This window comes from Diadema antillarum, unplaced genomic scaffold, assembly GCF_040938485.1.
Source record: "Diadema antillarum isolate AM-2024a unplaced genomic scaffold, OU_Dant_1.0 seq00000604_RagTag, whole genome shotgun sequence".
NCBI lineage: Eukaryota > Metazoa > Echinodermata > Echinoidea > Diadematoida > Diadematidae > Diadema > Diadema antillarum.
Window position 1 is genome coordinate 2,420,971 of NW_027271532.1, and position 18,824 is coordinate 2,439,794.

The 18,824-nt window shown below is 40.2% G+C and overlaps 1 protein-coding gene across 1 annotated transcript in view; it reads left to right on the top strand.

Moving 5' to 3' along the window:
- Positions 1-18,609, top strand: part of LOC139735861 (ubiquitin carboxyl-terminal hydrolase 48-like) — a 35,455-nt gene extending 16,846 nt beyond the window's left edge. The window contains exons 13-26 of the mRNA XM_071646607.1: positions 475-669; positions 1,159-1,328; positions 3,046-3,206; positions 4,291-4,481; positions 7,053-7,148; positions 7,892-8,016; positions 8,777-8,893; positions 9,285-9,460; positions 10,645-10,760; positions 12,338-12,534; positions 14,102-14,236; positions 14,877-15,054; positions 15,544-15,573; positions 16,560-18,609. Coding sequence (XP_071502708.1) covers positions 475-669; positions 1,159-1,328; positions 3,046-3,206; positions 4,291-4,481; positions 7,053-7,148; positions 7,892-8,016; positions 8,777-8,893; positions 9,285-9,460; positions 10,645-10,760; positions 12,338-12,534; positions 14,102-14,236; positions 14,877-15,054; positions 15,544-15,573; positions 16,560-16,582 — 1,910 coding nt within the window. The 3' untranslated portion in view covers positions 16,583-18,609. The remainder of the gene's footprint in view (positions 1-474; positions 670-1,158; positions 1,329-3,045; positions 3,207-4,290; positions 4,482-7,052; positions 7,149-7,891; positions 8,017-8,776; positions 8,894-9,284; positions 9,461-10,644; positions 10,761-12,337; positions 12,535-14,101; positions 14,237-14,876; positions 15,055-15,543; positions 15,574-16,559) is intronic.
- The last annotated feature ends 215 nt before the right edge of the window (positions 18,610-18,824 follow it).

An 18,824-nucleotide genomic window follows, 5' to 3' on the forward strand; every position in this document is an offset into this window, starting at 1 on the left:
TCAGAAAGGTTGGGAGGTGTGCTATAGGTGATGGAATACTCATGCAATCTTTGCTTCTGAAACACGGTGATCTGATAGGGTCTGACATAATCACTTGCATGGTTTTTAGACCTCAGGAGAGCTTGAAGTCACTTTGAATCATGTAATACTGTATACGCCATATATTTCACGAGTCTAAATTTTCGCGAATCGGGAATTCCCAACGATTACGCGAGTGGTTAAGTTCGCGATCGTGGAGTCCTGTACTGAACGGAGAAGTGTACATGCGTACATCACATTCACATCAGGATCAAAGTCAATATTTTGGTGTGTCTTTAATTTCGCGAATAGCACCCGACTTGCAAAATTCGCAAAAATAAAAACCTTGCGAAATATTCGGCGTATATTCAGAGTAGGTTGGGAAGTATAGAGAGAACAGACAAAATTCATATTGCTTGTCGCATCTTTCTCATGGCATTGATCTCTCCCACGTAGAGAATGGTGTGGACCAGCCCAAGTTGGATCTGGGGAGCCTGCCGAGGTACCTGCGGGAGCTCATCAACCGCGACAACGTCCGCTTCGAGGGCTGGCTGGAGGAGATGACAGCCATGCGGACTGAGAGTGTGAAGTGTGGGAGATCCACACAGCAGGAGATCAGGAACATTTACCAGCAGATGCCTCCTACAGACGGTGAACCTAGGACTCCCTCACAGTGGTGGCAGCTTCTCTGGTTGCAATATATCAAAACTGACATCTTATTCTCTTGTTCTTCAGAAGTAATTTCATATTATAGCAGATTTCCAAGATATGAGAAATATTTCCTGATGAGGAAGTTTCACCAAGTTTGCACTTTGCTGAACTAGAGGGGGAAAAAGACCTCAAATATTTTATATGAGATGTTGAAAGCAGTGCCCACCCACAAAAAAAAAATAAATAAATAAAAAAATGATTCATCCAGTTATATATGGTTGGATTTCACTAAAACTGACAGTTGCATGAAAAAAAGAAATAAATAAATGGCATGAATATCTACTCTTTGCCAGTATGTTGAAATTACATTTACTGTTCTATCCTGCAGTTATGATAAAACACCCTTTGACGGCTTTTCCTCAGCAGAGAATATTTGTTTACATTATAGTCAATATTTTCCTTCCCCTTCTTTGCCTTGTCTGTGGTCAGGGGATGGCTTTGAGTGGATAGCAACAGAGTGGCTGAAGAAATGGCTGAGTGAGGAGAGTCATTCCTCCACAGCCAAGCAGCACCCCATCGACAACACCAGGTTCTGCTGCAGGCACGGCCGGCTGGACCCTGACCAGGTCAAGCACCTGAAGAGGATCAGTACTCAGGCCGTGAGTCTCATAGTGGTCTGGACACTGTGAGGGACTCTCTATAAATTCATGCAGTGACTGTCAGTGGACTGCATAAGGATGGCCACATGTTAATAGTCCTCTTTTATACAGTCAAACCTGTCTATAGCGGCCACCCAAGGGAGACGAAAAAAGTGGCCATTATAGACAGGTGGCCGCTATAGACAGGTTATCCAACTTTGTGTGCATTGCCTACGGCTACATGTACATGTATCATCGTTGTACCGGGTACTTACATGTACATGTATGTGTGTACGTTTGCACACGTGTGTTTCATGCATTGAACAATGCCGGTGTTCTTGAAATAATTATTATTGCACAGTAGCATGTGTACAGTCGTGAAGAAAGCTTGATACTGAATGAGCGATGAATGCAGCGGTGACAATCACTGAACGTTGCCCATGAATGACTGGCATGGCTACTAAAAGCAGAAAATGCACTGAATTATCAGCTCTGTGGCTGCTGTAGACGGGTTAAAATCTACCGCGGGGAAACAAAATTTGTGGCCGCTACACACAGGGTCTTTAAGAGGGCTTTTCTCTCGGGGGGGGGGGGGGGGGGGATTTTTCAGTGGCCACCATAGACAGGTGGCCGCTATATACAGGTGGCCGCTAAGGCAGGTGTGACTGTATATCAGGTTATCTCTCTTCTTCTCTGCATGAAGTGGGGATGACATAACATCGCTGGGGCAACAAGACCTTGTATCTACAAAATTTCAAATGTTCAGGAGACTCAAGAGCAAAAAAATTATGGCAGCCAAAGCACTATATTAGATGGGAGAGCCTTTGACATGCTGTGGTGGTTACATTTTGGGATAAGACAGCCAGCATTTGGACAGGACATCACCTAACTGATTGTCTGAACATTAATCTGAAAAAGTAATTTTCACCAAAATTTGAGATACAAGGTCTTGTCATCCCAGCGACAATAAACTGTCAAGATACATTCTAACTACCAGCTAGCAAATGAAAGAGGTCCTATAATGCACAAATGATTTTACCATGACGTGGTCCAAGTGTGTGTCATAGTGGTGTCAAAACCCTAATGCAGTGATATATGATGTGTTTTGAGTGGAATTTTTTATTATTTCTCTTCATAATATGATGTTGGAATGAAGAAAGAAAAGGAGACCATCCATTGGGAAGCACTTTATCCCCAGTGAAAACATACCATCGCTACGGCTAGTGAAAATACAACAATAATTATTCAGCACTGGCAAAAGGTCTCAAATCATTCTCAAAAGTGTGTAGTTTTCGGGGATTATTTTCAAAGTCTTCCTGCGCTTTTCATTTTCATTTGTGCTTGCAGAATATTTTAATTTAGGTGCAAAGAGCATTGTTACTATTCCCATGCAATCTTTGTATGTCCATGATAATCTATCTCTAGTTCAATGAAGTCTGACTTAATTTCTTAATTTCATGAAAGTCTTAATAGCAAGTCAGCATTCAAACTTCTCTCAACCATGATATCATGATCTTATAGAATACTAAACTGTGAAGTCATAGCCAGTCATCGCCATGGAAACTTATTCTAAACAACCTCATCTGGCCTGAGTGATTATGCGCACACATGGCTCCAACCCAAGCTGTAACAAAAAGACTGTGACATCATCACTGTGGTAATCTATACCATGGTTCTATGTAAGCAATGTGATTATGAATTCAAATAGACCTGTTTCCTAATTGACTACATATTTCAGGCAAACCTTCTCTTCATGAAGTATGGTGGGGGACCGAGGCTAACCCAGACCAGCTTGTGTCTGACCTGTATCAAGCAGCGGTGTCGTGTCATGCGCATCCAGGCCCAGCTTGCCACCGACCACAAGTTTGTCACTGATGTCACCAAGGTCAAATGTCAAAGGTTAGCTGCCGGGTTTGCATCCTTTTACCAGTTTCATCAGTCAATGTGGTCAAAAGTCAGATTTTAGTTGCCTGCATTCATCCTGTCATGAGTCATCAAGTGTCAAAAGCTGGTTGCCTTAATGTATTGTTTCATCTGTTAGTCTGCAATTCATGAAGAGTAGGTAATTTATGTAGATAAACTTCCTCTGTGATTTTTGTTTAGGGAACGTCCCAATTTTTTCAGAGATATTGCACCATGAAACAATCTTCCTGACTCTCTCCATAGTTGTGTGCATGCCAGAATATCAAATAAATTCATTGATTTGATTTCTTCTTTTTTTCTTTTTCTCATATGAGCAGTAGAACAGCTTCTCCATTTGAACACCTCAGGGGGGTGTTTCATAAAGCTGTTCGTAAAGTTACGAACAACTTACGAGCGACTGGTGATCAGTTCTGGGCCCTGTTCCATAAAACCCTTAGCGCTGGACTTACCGCTCCTTTCTAGCGGTAAGTCTTCAAATTAACGGTAAATTTTACAATCCTTTGATGCTGATCATTGGCTGTGACGCCTAATTTTGACGGTAGTTACCATTGAAATTCAATGGTAAGTTTTATGCGACGGGGCCCCTGATGTGCTATACTTATCAGAATTTCCATTATTCAGCACAAGAACTGATTACCAGTCACTCGTAAGTCGTTCGTAACTTTACGAACAGCTTTATGAAACACCCCCCTAGTCTCCTTTTCCTACGAGTAAGAAGAATTTTTCTTCTTTTTTTTTTGAAAACCAAATAGATTCAGTCAATAAGTCTTTGTAATGTTCTCTGATTTTTGCAACTTTATAAGATAAAATCAGGATCAATGATCAGGGCCCCATTTCATAAAAAGTTGATATGATAGCAACTCTTGCTGGAATGGCAATTGTCATAGTAATGACAAGAATCCAGCTTCCTGATTGGCTATTGCTATTGGAAGTTGCCATTCCAGCAAGAGTTGTTATCCTAACATCTTTTCTGTAATGGGGCCCTGGTCTTCTCCAAAGCTTTCTGTCAGTTTTCTGACCCTGCATTCCTTTCTTTCCTGGATCTTGTACCACATCACAGTGAGGATGGTTTCTGGGTCGGCAAGGACTCCCTGAGGCAGTGGAAGAGGATGGTTCTAGAGAGGGAAGAGTCTCAGTTTGATGGAGGAGGAGGAGGAGGTGGTGGAGAGGAGAGAAAGAACGAAGGAAAGGATGAGACGGACACTGGCAATCATCACTGTGCCATACAGAATGGGGAGACAGACACAAAAGGTACTAATTAATGTGCTGGTTTATTGTCTCTTGCTGTGTTGATTTCTTCATCATGCTGTAGTACTGATCCAAGTCAAAAATCTGTAAATTACCGTTTGGACGACAAACCTTGTATCTCAAAAATGTCAGACTTTAAAGACCTAATAAAATGCTTGCAAAATGTTTTAATATGCAAAAGAAATGTAAAATATATGTCATGATTATCAATGTAAATATGTTGTCAGTGTCGTTCCGGTTTTTATCGCTTCTAGACACTCCCCCAAATATCACATTTTTGGAGGACCCCGTTGCAGCTTTTGAGAAAAAGATAGTCACGTGACCAACACCCCTGAACCGATTGATGACGTATAAGCACGGAGTTGTGCTCAGTTAGCAGACGCCGCTCAGCACAAGCACTCAGATTACTAGCTTGGTACACGCGCGTACACGTTAGCTAGCCCGGCCAGGCCCGGGTCCCGCGGGATGTGCGCTCCCGGTCGACCCACTGACTGTCGACATGTACGCATTAGTACCACGTACATTATCACTAAGTTAGCTTGCACAAATACCTGGTACCTCGAGCATAATGTCTTCCCCTATATGGGTAAACTTCGACATTGATGATGATGATGATGATGATGATGAAGAAGACTGCAGCTCTGACGATAGCGGAGAAGAAGAGGAGGCACATGAAGTTGAAGGGGAAGATGGGGAGGGAGAGGCAGCCGATGAACCAGAACGTTATATCGTGGGGCTGCACCTTACCGATATGAACCAGCTGCATCTCACCTGCTGCCAGTGCAAGAGCGTATGACTATGAACATGGCACCAAGTCCGAGAATAGACCTCACGGAAACGATCGCCTGGGAAATACAGAGTGGTATGTCTGGTATGCCCCCATATAGTTTAATGTTAGAAAGAATATACTGTATTCTACATGATTGGCATTGTAAGTTGTAACTGTTTGTCTAGTAAGTAGTAGAAGAACAGACCCAGCTCGCTCACAAAGTGAGCGGCTACTCCGGCCGCAGCAAGCAAGCGGGAGCGTCCCGGCCGTGGCTACCCGTCGGCCGGCGCTAACAAGTTAAACTGCTACTAGTAGTCTAGTAGTAGATCTAGTAGTAGCAGTCTACTAGTAGTTATAGTAGTCTACTAGTAGTAGTAGTCTCTTTAGTACTACTACTGCTAGTAGTAGTACTATTACCACTAGGTCTAGTAGACTAGTAAGTAGTAATAGCAGAATCTTTGGTAGTAGTACAGAGGCTACACTCTAATAACGGTTAGGGGGATATGTTGTTACAGGGTGGGTCGTGGCTCAAAAAAAAAAAAAAAAAAAAAAGGCCTAACCAGTTTCCCATGGTCAGTTTCTGCAATATTTGTTATCAGTAATTTAGATGCGCCATTTTCTAAGAAAAACGATACCCCCGTGCGCAGCGAGCGCTAGCCAGCCGCCGGCCGGCTGTCGCTGCGCTGCGCTAGCATGCGCATAGCCTTGCCAGCTCGCTGGCTATGGCTAGACTGGTCGGACAATCGACGACTCCGTTCTTAGACGTCATCACAATTTAGAAGTGATAGTGCGCCGCATGCGGTGAAAGTATAGCAAGTTTTCCCAAACCGAGGAAATTGCATCCATTATGTTAACAAATATAGAACAAAATTCAGAACAGTAAAAAACCCCACACAACCATAGAATTACTTAGAATTTAACATTTAATATTATTACATCATTGAGAAAAAAATGTCTAAACGATTTTATTAGGTCTTTAAGGAGAGCCATAAAACATGGCAGCCAAAGCGCTATAACAAAAGGGATCACTTTTCCTTTGGCAAGCAGTGGTGACTTTATTTTGGGGGTAAGATGGCAAAGATGTGGACAAGACATAACTGATTATCTGACAATTTGATTAAAAAAAAGTGATTTTTCACCAAAATTTGAGATACAAGGTCTTATCAGACAGCAACAAACCCCTCCTTTAAAAAAATACAGTAAAGGAAAAATTTTAAAAACCAGTGTTGATTGATGATAATTCATTAACTGAGAGGGCTAGGATTGAAAAGAAAATGATGTACAGAAACAGAAGGCAGGGCATTAAAGACTAAAGGAACAACCTTCTCTCATTTAGTGAGTGAAAATAATGAAGCAAGTAATCCTTTTGATGAAATTAAGTTTTCCACTTGGGATGTTGTAACTGTCACTAAATATTTCTGCAAAGATTATCAAAACATCCTTGTGTTGTCCTCTCCATTGCAGGAGATGTGTAATGTATCATAATATATTTGTAGATTTTAATGTAACACTGAAACCTGGTTGTTTCATTATATCATAAAAGCTGACTATCACATTTCATCCCAAAGTGACATATCAACCCTCCGCCATGTACATTCTTTTTGAAACCATTAAGGATCAGCTGATTTTAATATAAGACACATTTCCCATAGACGCCTGGCATAGTATACCCAAAACTGGTCTTCAGTGAGTTAAGCTTGTGTTTGTTCCATTAGAGTTATAATGCAACCATTCCTATCCTTTTAAAGCTTTTAAATCCCATTACACTCTTGTTTCCCTCACAAATTCACTCTGTGTCCAATTAGATGGTGTAAACCTGAATGAGTCAAACCATGGAGAAAGAGATGAAGAAGAAGATGGCAAACCTCTCATCTTTAACGGAGACTTACTGTGCAGTCATGGTATGTCAGTCACAACATGATTGTGACATAGAAAACATGCAAACCCCTTATCTTCGATGACATCTTACTGTGCAGTCATGGTATGTCAATCACAACATGATTGTGACATAGAAAACATGCAAACCCCTTATCTTCAATGACATCTTACTGTGCAGTCATGGTATGTCAATCACATCATGATTGTGACATAGAAAACATGCAAACCCCTTATCTTCAATGACATCTTACTGTGCAGTCATGGTATGTCAATCACATCATGATTGTGACATAGAAAACATGCAAACCCCTTATCTTTAATGACATCTTACTGTGCAGTCATGGTATGTCAGTCACAACTTGATTGCTATATAAAAAACATGCAAACCTCTCATCTTCAATGGAGACTTACTGTGCAGTACAGTAGTCATGGTATGTCAATCACAACATGACAGCTAGACAGAAAACATACAAACCTCTTATCTTCAATGGAGACTTACTGTGCAATTATTTGATTGTGTTTCAAAGTGAATGATTCATTTTATGTAACAGTTTACAGAACTTTGCTCCTGGAGAAATAAGAAATAAAGAAATATGATATATGCAAACAAACGAGTGCATCTGAGGGATTAGGACCTCGCCACAAACCACCACATATCAGTGGAAGTCAAATGCCCTGGTCTTGCAATGAACTGGTTTTGTGTATGCTGACAGATAAGTAATGAAGCAATTAAAAAAAATTAAATCCTTTGTTCATCACACTTTAGGAAACCTGAGTACTGATGTGACTTTTAGACGGCTGGTCCCAAAGGCTGTCTGGACTGTCCTTCACAAGTACTTTCCTGACTGCGCCGAGTTCCAGGCTGATGTTCAGCCATGCATGCAGTGTCAGGTGAAGATGTTCTCTAGTCTTCCTTTGCAAATTGTGTGTCATTTTCTAATAGGATTATTTCCTATTTATGTTATGTGTGTCAGTCTTTGGTTTGCTTTTTCCTGCTGTCTTTCCTGGTTCATGTGGAACAGTGATTTATTTATTATAGACATCATCTTAGCCCGTCATTGTACAGTCTACTTTTGTGTCACTTCTTTGTCCAGACTTGACTATATCAAATTTTTGATTGTTGGTGTATTTTATGTCAGGTGAAAATGTCTGATTATGTATCATTTCTGGTGAGCAGTATATGGACAGAAATGTGAAACTAGTGCAAGATGTGCTCGCCTTACTGTCATTTCATACTGTTATTGTAATTTTACAACCTTAAAGTATGTCATGTTTAGTGATCATTATCTTATAACTTAATAAGGACTAACTCGTTGCTTATGAAGACTTTTCCTAATTTTTTGTTTTTCACATGGTTATGTTGCTTTGATACTCAAGGTTGGGTGGCATGCAGCTGATTATATGAATGCAAAATGAACTAAATTGTGAAATTTTGGTCATTTTCATTGTTTTATGATCAACATCCCTGACGTCATCTCTCGTCTTCATCTCCCTTATCATAATGCTTGCTGTTATCATGTATTTTATCTTCAATAATTGTCCATGCCAACATTATCATTTGTTTTGTCATCGTTATAATCGTCATCGTCATTGTCATTGTCGTCATCATCATCATCATCATCACCATAATCATCATCATCATCATCATCAGATGGCAGATGCAGAGGATGCTGAGCAGGCACGGAGGAAGTGCGAGTTGGCTACGGAGCAGAAAAGGTCCCTCCCACAACTCTTTCATGGCCGAGCTCGTCCCACATGGAAGAAAGGAGTAAGTCTGACATCTTTGCTTCTGTCTTCCACTGAGCAGCTGTTGTTGTCTTGGGTTTTTTTTGGTGGGGGGAGGGTATAGGGCAAAAAGGTGATATCAACAGGGCATGAGGACAAAATACAATAGCAATTGTGTGAGAATACCAAACTTGCTTTCACGAGCATTTCCTGATCTTTGTCACTCAGCATTTAAATGAATGACTAAAAAGTACTCGTCATTGCCCCTATGAATGTTTAACAATAAGAGAACACCCAAGAATTAGTCAATGATCTCACTGCATGGAGTGATTCAAGTGTACTTCACTTTCTTCACAGCGCTGCTAAAATGTGTGGGGGTTACCCATGCGCATCATCCATACTGTAAAGCTACTCTCTGAATGTGTTTGATACAGGAATCAACCGAGGCGTACGTTGTACCACACGCTTTCGTAGAAGCCTGGAGGAGCTTCCTCCGTCATCCGGTCAAATCTGAAATACTCACTAGCATCAACAATAGCGCTTTCCTCTGTTCACATGGCGGTCTGACATTTGACCCCAGCATGATCACACCAGTGGACGAAACGTCAGGGTAAGAGACATGTAGTATCATTTTTCATATGAATCATCTTAGCAGTGAAATGCTAATGCATACTTTGTTCACCAACCATTTTTGTTATTTCTAGAATTGGATAGATTACACACAGGCCATACTGAGAATGCCTTTCTTCTGTGAAAATTTGTTGTTTTTCTGGTATCAAACTTTACAAGAACAGAGGGCCCTAATACTCTATACATCCCATCCTTAACAGAACCTGGTGCACATGAAATCAACTTGTCAGGAATGCAAGCTTTTTTCTTTTTTTTTTTATAGTAAATTATCATTTGCGATTACATACACAAGAAGTCCCATATAATCCTGTGTTAAATGTGCAGACTCACTGCTTTATCTGAATGAACTTACTGTGTTTGTACAGCACGGTCAATATGTTGTAATCACCAACAGCTAAAAGTTTTGCCTTCAACAACAAAGATTTATACTAATGGAAAATCATCTTAGGGATAAATAATGTGTAAAAGGATGATGATATTGGCTGGCATTATTAGTTGATACACCGGCCAGAATTATTTTGCCCTCATTAGAACCATATGGCACTCATCTTTGATTTGTACAGTGCGGTCCTAGCTAGAGCAATATATTCCAATGTTCCTCTTCAAAAGCAGCCAATATCATTTCAATAATACCCATCCCTTCCCATTACTCACATGGTGGAAAGGAAATTACTGCTCTTTATGATTGCAAAAGCTGAGCATTTGTTGAGTGTACATTGTCCCCAAACACTGCGTGCAAAACCAGTTGGCAATAATTTTCACCAGAACTTAATGATATGAAACATGCAAAACTAAATAGGCTTATTCACTCTGTTGTTCTTATGTGAGATTGTGTGCACATGACCTATTAAAAATGTTAACTGTAATAATGAGTTTCAAATCACTTCCCCCTTTTCACTTACATGCTTATAGTCAGATGAAAATCTCATTCAAGCACAATAGGCTTTGGTGATGTGACATGTTTGCTGTTGTCATGAGAAGTTCTTTATGACCATTTAGTTGAAGAGATTTTGATCATAAATGTACATACTTTGATCTTAGCATTTTGTATGTGAGATTTGATACCAGGTATATGTACCAATTATTGAGTTCCTGGGAGAAATGAATGTACGACATAATGGAGTGCATAGACCAACAGGTGCTTTTTGTCTCTACACATACTAGTGTTGCCTTGGTATGGCCTGTAGAGTGGGCGGTCCTTAGTACAACCTTCGTCGTTGACCAGCCAATCAGGATATGGAAAGTAGTTGCCGACGGACCATGCTTTATCTCAGAACCAGGTATTCATTGTAAATCATATTTCTGTTCGGTCACTATTACTTTGCTTTCATTGCTTTTAGGGATGAAGTCAGAAGCATTTCCGTGAAATAATTGATTGCATTGACTGCCTGTTCATAAGCAATTACTTCATGAATGGAAGTATAATCAGGCCTTGTTTTCCCAAGCTTGCAATGGCTTCTGAAGTCAGGTGTAGGATAGATGAGTGGAAGCATGTTCAGCAGGAAATTTCTCATACAAATTGAAGCTATTTTGACATATGTCATTTAACTGTCGGACATGTGACTCCAATAAATAAACTAATCTGGTGTATCTTGGTTTTGATCTTTAAATTTTTCCCAATAGTCACATGTAGAGCATCAACTGATCGCAACCTCACACATACATAAAAAATAACTCTGCCCCTTTCAGTTTTCAGCAGAGTTTGCATAATTGATTAATGGTTTTTATTGAGACTTGATAGACATCATTCTTCATCAAGGAGTGTTCAAGTTACATTACAGTGCCCCGCAAAGTTTTGCTGGAAGACTGGTAGAGATGCAGTGGAAAGTATGGTTCACATAACGTATATACTGAACTTACTGAAAAGCTGCACATCCATCTTGGTAGTGTAACAGGTAAAATGTAATGCAGCAAGGGTAAGGGGGCTATTCGCCCTTATAAACCCAGAAATAACTGTAGCTCTGTTTGTTAAATTGTTGAGTGATGTTGCATAATATACTGCTGAAGGAGGGAGATTATTCCAATCTTGGATGACCCTTTTGCTGAACGAGTTCTTCCTGACGTTGAGTCATATGTTGCTTCTGAATTTTTAGTTGATGTCCTCTTGTAATCTGGTGTGTAGCAAGTTGGAAAATTTCCGTTGGGTTGATTCTGTTTGTGTATGTCTATAGTCAAACCTGTCTATAGCGGCCACCCAAGGGAGACAAAAAGGTGGCCGTTATGTAGACAGGTGGCCGCAATAGACAGGTTATCCAACTTTGTGGTTATTGCCTACATATACATGTATCATCGTTGTATACATCTATAAGTCCTTACATGTACATGCATGTGTGTACGCATATAGGTGTGTTTCATGTGTTGAACAGTGCCAGTGTTTATGAAATTGTTGCACAGTAGCATGTGTACAGTCGTGAAGAAAGCTTAACACTAGTTCATTATTATGACTGAATGAGTGATGAATGCAGCGATAGCAATCACTGAATGTTGCCCATGAATGACTGACAAGGCTACAAAGCAGAAAAACACGCTGAATTATCGGCTCTGTGGCCGCTATAGACAGGTTAAAATCTACAGCGGGAAACAAAATTTGTGGCCGCCATACACAGGGTCTTTAACAGGGCTCTTCTCTCGGGGGATTTTTCAGTGGCCACTATAGACATGTGGCCGCATTAGACAGGTGGCTGCATTAGACAGGTGGCCGCTTAAGGCAGGTTTGACTGTATAGCAAAGGTCACTCTGTTCATCTCACTAGTTTCATCTATGCAGTACATGGACCTTATTGTGTTTGTTATTGTAGCAAGAAGGGGCTTAGTAACCACAGATGTTAATGCTTGGTGTCTCGATGTGTTTGTCACAGAGATCTGCCCAACGTGCTCCAGAGAGAGGCAAGAGGCAGAGCACGAGGCGCGGTTCCTGTACTCCGGAGTCAAGGTCTACATCCGCAAACTGGCCCCAGACTTTGGGGACAGCCCCAAGGCCACGCTCAATCTGTTAACGGAGGCAGCCATCGGTGCCACCAGTGACCAGGAGAACAAAGATCCAGATTTCAATGAGGCGAGTTTTCAGTTTCAGTCTCTACAGCTCTACACTCAAGTGCTGTGGGCATTACAATTTGGAGGTTGCCTGTTTGTCTTTGTCTTGTTCTCGTGTGTCTTTATGTATACATTTTTGTCATCACAAAATCTTAAAGTTGTGGCTGGTACTTACAGCAAATTTGGTAAGAGAGCTAAATATGACAAAAGGATTTAGGTGATAAGATGTAGGAAAGCTTTCAGGGTTGGTCAAAGATCAAGTGACTAAAGTGAGACATGAGCCTGTAACATTCTTCAGTTTTTGTCAAGCCCACCGGAGATGAGGGAAGACTAAGGGATCGCCTGCAGCGTCTGTCCGTCCGTCGTCCGTCTGTCCGTCCGTACGTCCGTCCGTCCGTCGTCTGTCCGTAACGCTACAAAAACTTCAATAACTCTTTACTCTGGGCTTCAATTGCAATCAAACTTCGAGGGAAGAGGGGTCATACAAAGTTTCACATTTTACCATATATGAAGGTCCCCTCAAGATCAAAGCTCACAGGCAGGGGTCAATGAACTTTAGTTTTTATGGCACGTTTCTATTATGGGTCATAACTTTTGATCCATAGTTCCGTGTGTGACTAAACTTGGATGGTAGATGTCCCTTGGGGAGTGGATGATCACCACAAGGTCAAAGGTCACAAGCAGGGGTCAACGAACTTTTAGAGCCCAATGATAAGTTTTTATGGCGCATTTCTATTATGGGTCATAACTTTTGATCCATAACTCTATTTGTGACTAAACTTGGATGGTAGATGTCCTTTGGGGAGTGGATGGTCACCAAAAGGTCAATGGTCACAAGCATGAGTCAACGAACTTTTAGAGCCCAATGTTAAGTTTTTATGGCGCGTTTCTATTATGTGTCATAACTTTTGATCCATACCTGTAGGTCTGTTTGTGACCAAACTTGGATGGAAGATTTCCCTTGGGGAGTGGATGGTCACCACAAGGTCAAATGTCACAGGCAGGGGTCAACAAACTTTAAGGGCCCAATGTTCAGTTTTTATGGCACATTTCTATTTTGCTAGAAATTTTTACCCTTTTATATCTCTTTTTATCTGTTATATCTCCTTTTTATCTGTTATATCCCATTTGCGTACAATTTCTTGTACGCGAATGGGCGAGACACATTATGGCACTTGCCTTGTTATTCCTCATCATGAAGAAAATCACCAGTGAACTCTTTTGTGCACCAGGATATAAATCCCCAGTGAGACCACAATGCATGAGTGCTTTTAGAAAACACTCTGTTTTTCAAAGCCATGTATCCCTTTATTGAAGCGTTTACGCTAGAAATGCAGTACAGCAAAGTTGTGGAAAAAATTACAAGCTTTGCTGTGATGTAAATATATTGAGGAATGGAATTGCATATGACGCTTTCAGTGTAATATGGCATATTGCTATTTATCAATTGGTTTTTACGTGGTTTTATGTAAGAGAAAAATATGGTCATAAGAAGTTGGCAAGCCATCGACTGAGTCAGGTGTACAAATCGAGGCACTGACTGGTATTCATGAATCTTGTCTTCACCACCCTGTGATCTTCTTGAGCAGGTGTCTGCCAAGAGACAGAAGATGGAGCTGGATGGTTCAGCCTCATCCAGGAGGAGTACCCGACACCGGAGGGTGAGGGGCGAGAAGGAGATCATCGTCTCCTCCACTAACACCCTCAAGGAACTCAAGATTAAGGTGAGAAGGGATTCCCTCAACCATGGGTCTCTTATCAAACATACCCCTATCTTGTCGGCCACAAACCACCAGACATAGGCAAGCAGGGGTAAGCCTAATAGCATGGTCATTAATTTTCATCTTAGTTTCATTATGATGCCTGTACCTTAACCCCACTGGATCGCTGTAGGCATAATGAATACATGTTCATCTTACAATTAGGGATGATTTGAAATAGGGTAAAAGTTAGAACCTATATTGAGAAGGTGAATTAATTTTGATTGAATATGTCAATTTCCAGTGATAAGAGATGAAACAAGAATGTGTTATCGTATGAATAACAATACCATTATAGTATCATTGGTGAAGAGATAATCATGTAACATCAAACAATGGACCATATGACCGGTAATTCATCCTGGCTTTCATTTTCGCACTTGTTTTGTGTCATGTAAAATGCATGAAAATTTCTACTTATACATTACTGTATTTAGTTGGTCTCTTTATTTTAGGACATTTGCAATGAGGTAGCGGTCATACTGAGGTACATGTAAAGTTGCCGATCCTGGGGACCTTGTTTATAAGAAGGTTTCCCTACACTTCCTCAAGCTGTCTGTGCCGACACCCTCAATAGATGCTACCTGTGTATTTTTCCACCAAGGTGATGCATGCCTTCAGCGTAGCACCCTTTGACCAGACCCTACTGTACCGGGGGAAGGCCCTGCTAGAAAATGAGGCCACCTTGGGCCACCTTGGCATCACCCCTGAGTCTCTCATCACCCTCGTCGTGGACAGTCCCATCTGTGAGGACCCCCTTGCCATGGATGAAATCGTCCGAGGTGAGACTAATGATTATTGGCCTGTTGTCAATGGCAACATATCACATTCTCAATATGCATCGAAGTTCAAAGTTTAGCTACATGTGGCATTATTATCCCACTTTGGAAGCAAACACAATAATGATAGATACATTTGTTTTTAATGTGTATTTCTTCTTCACCTACCCTTCCAGGTTCAGTTCATATATGTGTAAGTATTTGTATGTTGTTGTTTTTTTTAATCTTTTTCCCAAAGTCAAGAGATTAAGTGAGGTCCATTATTAGAAATACTCCCCCCCCAAAAAAAAAAAAAAAAAAAATGATAAGAATGACATGAAATGAATCTGAATTAGTGAGTGGGGTGAAGCTATGTCTGTTGAGATAGCATGGTGAAAATTTGGCAAGATTTAACAATAGAAATCAGATATGCGAGTGTATATGCTACACACTGAAAGTATCATGTAATATTACACATTAGTGCTAACGCAGTGTATTCCCTTTTGATTACAGCATCATCAGTTCCAGAGGCAGGGTTCAAAGGTCAGTGCACTTTTATGCATTTGTTTGTTTGTTTTTTTCTTGTGAGTGTTCATAACGTAAGTCTGTAATACAGGTTATGAAAGTATATTGTGTAGAATAGGATATTAATGTTACTGAGATTTATGAGCATGTGGAATGCACGGCAAATCAGGGGGATGAGTATAGTTGTATGGCTCTACCATGTTTTGTTGTTTGTTTGTGTGTTTGTTTGTTTGTAATGAGGTGGGCGCAGGGGTTTGTTTCAGGAACAACTACTCTAAAAGTGGATATTGTCTTGTGAGTAATTTGTTGCGCTCAGTCAGGTAAGATGAATTTTGTGTGTTTCTAATTCCGCGGAATCAAGACATGAACTACTGGAACACACAGTAAGCAAAAGTATTCGCGTATTTTTATTTTCACTCTGGTTTCTTGTTGCGCGAAATGCCCGAAAAATGTCAGCACACATGAAAATTTCCACTTTTACAGTATGTAGTTTGTCTAGATCATTATGCAGCAACCAGACATCCATCTTGCAGTATGAGATTTACATGCTGACTTAAGTTTACAACGTTGTCATGGCTGGAATGTTGGAAATCCAGAAAAATTTATGGAAAGGAATAACATTTCTTTTAACTTGATTTGATCCGGTATTGTGAATCTTGTGAGGCCATAACCTAATGACCACTTTGCATATGTGACCGTAACAGATATTTCTATTTTGCCGGTATTATGCAAAATGTCTCTACTTCCTCGTGTTTGTATGTATTAAGTAAAATGAAAGTTCTGTTCTCTTCAATTGATTTTATGCTGTTCAGGATAATCTCTTTAAACAGGGTGTAAACTTTCATTGTGTTTAAAGGATAGCTCTCATTGCTTGTATATCTCTGAGCTACCCAGGTTATATACTCTCATTGTGTACAAATGTTGATATAATTGTTTATCTTTGTATATCTTCTGCCATTGAGGTGATCCATCTAATTTGATTGCTTTTTATTGATCATTAACAGGCACTGGTCTTCTGAGCAGCTGACCTTTGACCCACAAGGCTATACCAGAGTTGGCGAACAGGTGATCAGGGATGTACATGAAACCAGGATACAGTGATTTGAACATATTGAAAGAGAGATAGAGAGAGATTGATCTATTTTGGACTCTATGTTCATACATCTAAGCATGCAAAGAGTTTGCATTTTATGTATCAGCTGAGGATATATTATTCCATTGTATGTCGCTGTGGAAGACTGTTTTGTTTGTTATTCTTGCCACGCCCCTGCTGAGAAGAGATTAAAACCTATGTCATGTCGCTAGCATTCCCCCTGACAGGAGGATGAGCTGTGAGACCCATCCCTGTCAGATTCCAGATGGTGTTGAAGGGCATCAAAACCCGATAGCTCTTCCCACTCCATCACGTCCTGGAAGTCGGGTCCATAGCAAAGCAACTCAATCCAACCTACCAAAATGAAACACTACATAGACACAAACTTGTAACATCAGCAGCCAGAGCAAAACTACTAGTCGCAGCAGCAATTGTGAAATTACCTAATCATGCAGAGAGTGGGGAGAAATGCCAAACAGTAAAGAAGTAATATTTTATTGTCTGCATGTTTCAGCCATATTAGGGTAGCAACATGGGAAGCACATTTAACGAGACTGGATTCAAAACTTGATCCAGATAATCAGGTCATCATGATATTGTGAAAAAAATAATAAGAATAAAATGCTGAGCAAAGTTTGCATGATTTCATCTCGTCATCTTAATAGTGGGTAACTGTGATGTAGTTATTATTCGACATTGTAGCAGCTACAAGTGACAAAGTCTGTCAGTCATCATAACATGTTTTACAAATCACAAATGGTTTCAATATACTGAATGATGACTTGTGAACTCTGCAAGCAAGTTGGTATATGTACAAGCATATTCTTGTTGCAAATTTTCCCATCTATCAGTGCTATCATCTTAACAGTAATTGTTTTCTTGAACAGAGCTGAAAGTTTCTGATATAGAGTGCTTGCTTGCCTGTGTGAAGCAGAAACTATAAAACAAGAGATGCATATTTAAAGCAGTTGTATGGACTGATTTGTAGTCATTTCATGTCACAGTGGTCGTGGTCACCATAGCAACAACTAAAATGCTTACCATTACAGCAAACATATCTTGCTTCTACCATGCCAACTGCTATGACAGTACATCTCAATGGAAGGACTTCATAATTGAAGCCAAGGTTTCAGCACAAGGCCATGTCTATCCCCACTTTGCTGAACATAGACAAGAGTTGCCTGTCGATGATATTCAGACTCTCCAGAAGTAGCACTGTGAATTTCTAGAAATGTCTTTATTTCAATGAACTGGTGTCAAAATGACTGCTGGTCATGACTAGGCAAGTGAACAAATTATCCTACATGAGTTTGCCATTCGACTGACATTTTTGTCATTCCACAATATTTAACAGAGTATGCCAAAAAATGTATGCACCAAACTGCCTAAACTCTCCTACATGCTTTACTTTTGCCTGTAATTTTGTTTCCTGGTGTGTGTATTTCTTTTCCCCAATTGTGTTTGATTCATGTTGCTCAACCTTGTTTTCTCATACAATTTCTTGCCTTTCCTGATTTTGTAGCTGACCAGTTACAAGGAATTTTTTGATCATTTGTCAGTTTTCCCAGTGTATTTTTGTCATTTATATAAATTGTAATACTTATGCATTCAAGCATAGCACAAAAATGCCAAACTACACGAAAAGAAAGTATTATATGCTAACCTGTGACCAGAAGTAATGAAGAATTTGCTTGGTTGGGAAATTTTTGTTTGACATTTACATGAAGCCATGACCTAATTCGAGTTTGAATTACTTCGGAAACGTTGATACTTTATCTCAGCAACGTCGATACTTTATCTCAGCTCCACCTTCTTCTGTTGATGGTCCAGAATATATTCATATCATTGTTGAAATCACTCCTATTATATGTTCCTAACAGAACACTCCATAATTCTAAGGTGTTAGATAGATTGTAATGTAAAAATAATTAAGATTGTGTGTGGGCATGCTGCCCGTGCAGTCACTGGATAAATTATCTTAATTCATTGTCAAAGAGAACCTCTTTGGTGCTATGCAAGGTCTATGGAGATTTCAGAACCTTGGTAGGGAAGGGATTAAACCCGCCCTGTGTCAGGGACTTTAGACAGTGTGTACAATGCTATTTGGGTTTATTGTGCCAATCGTCACTCAAAGTTCACTAAGGGTTAAGACTCCATTTGATGTCATCATGCAGGT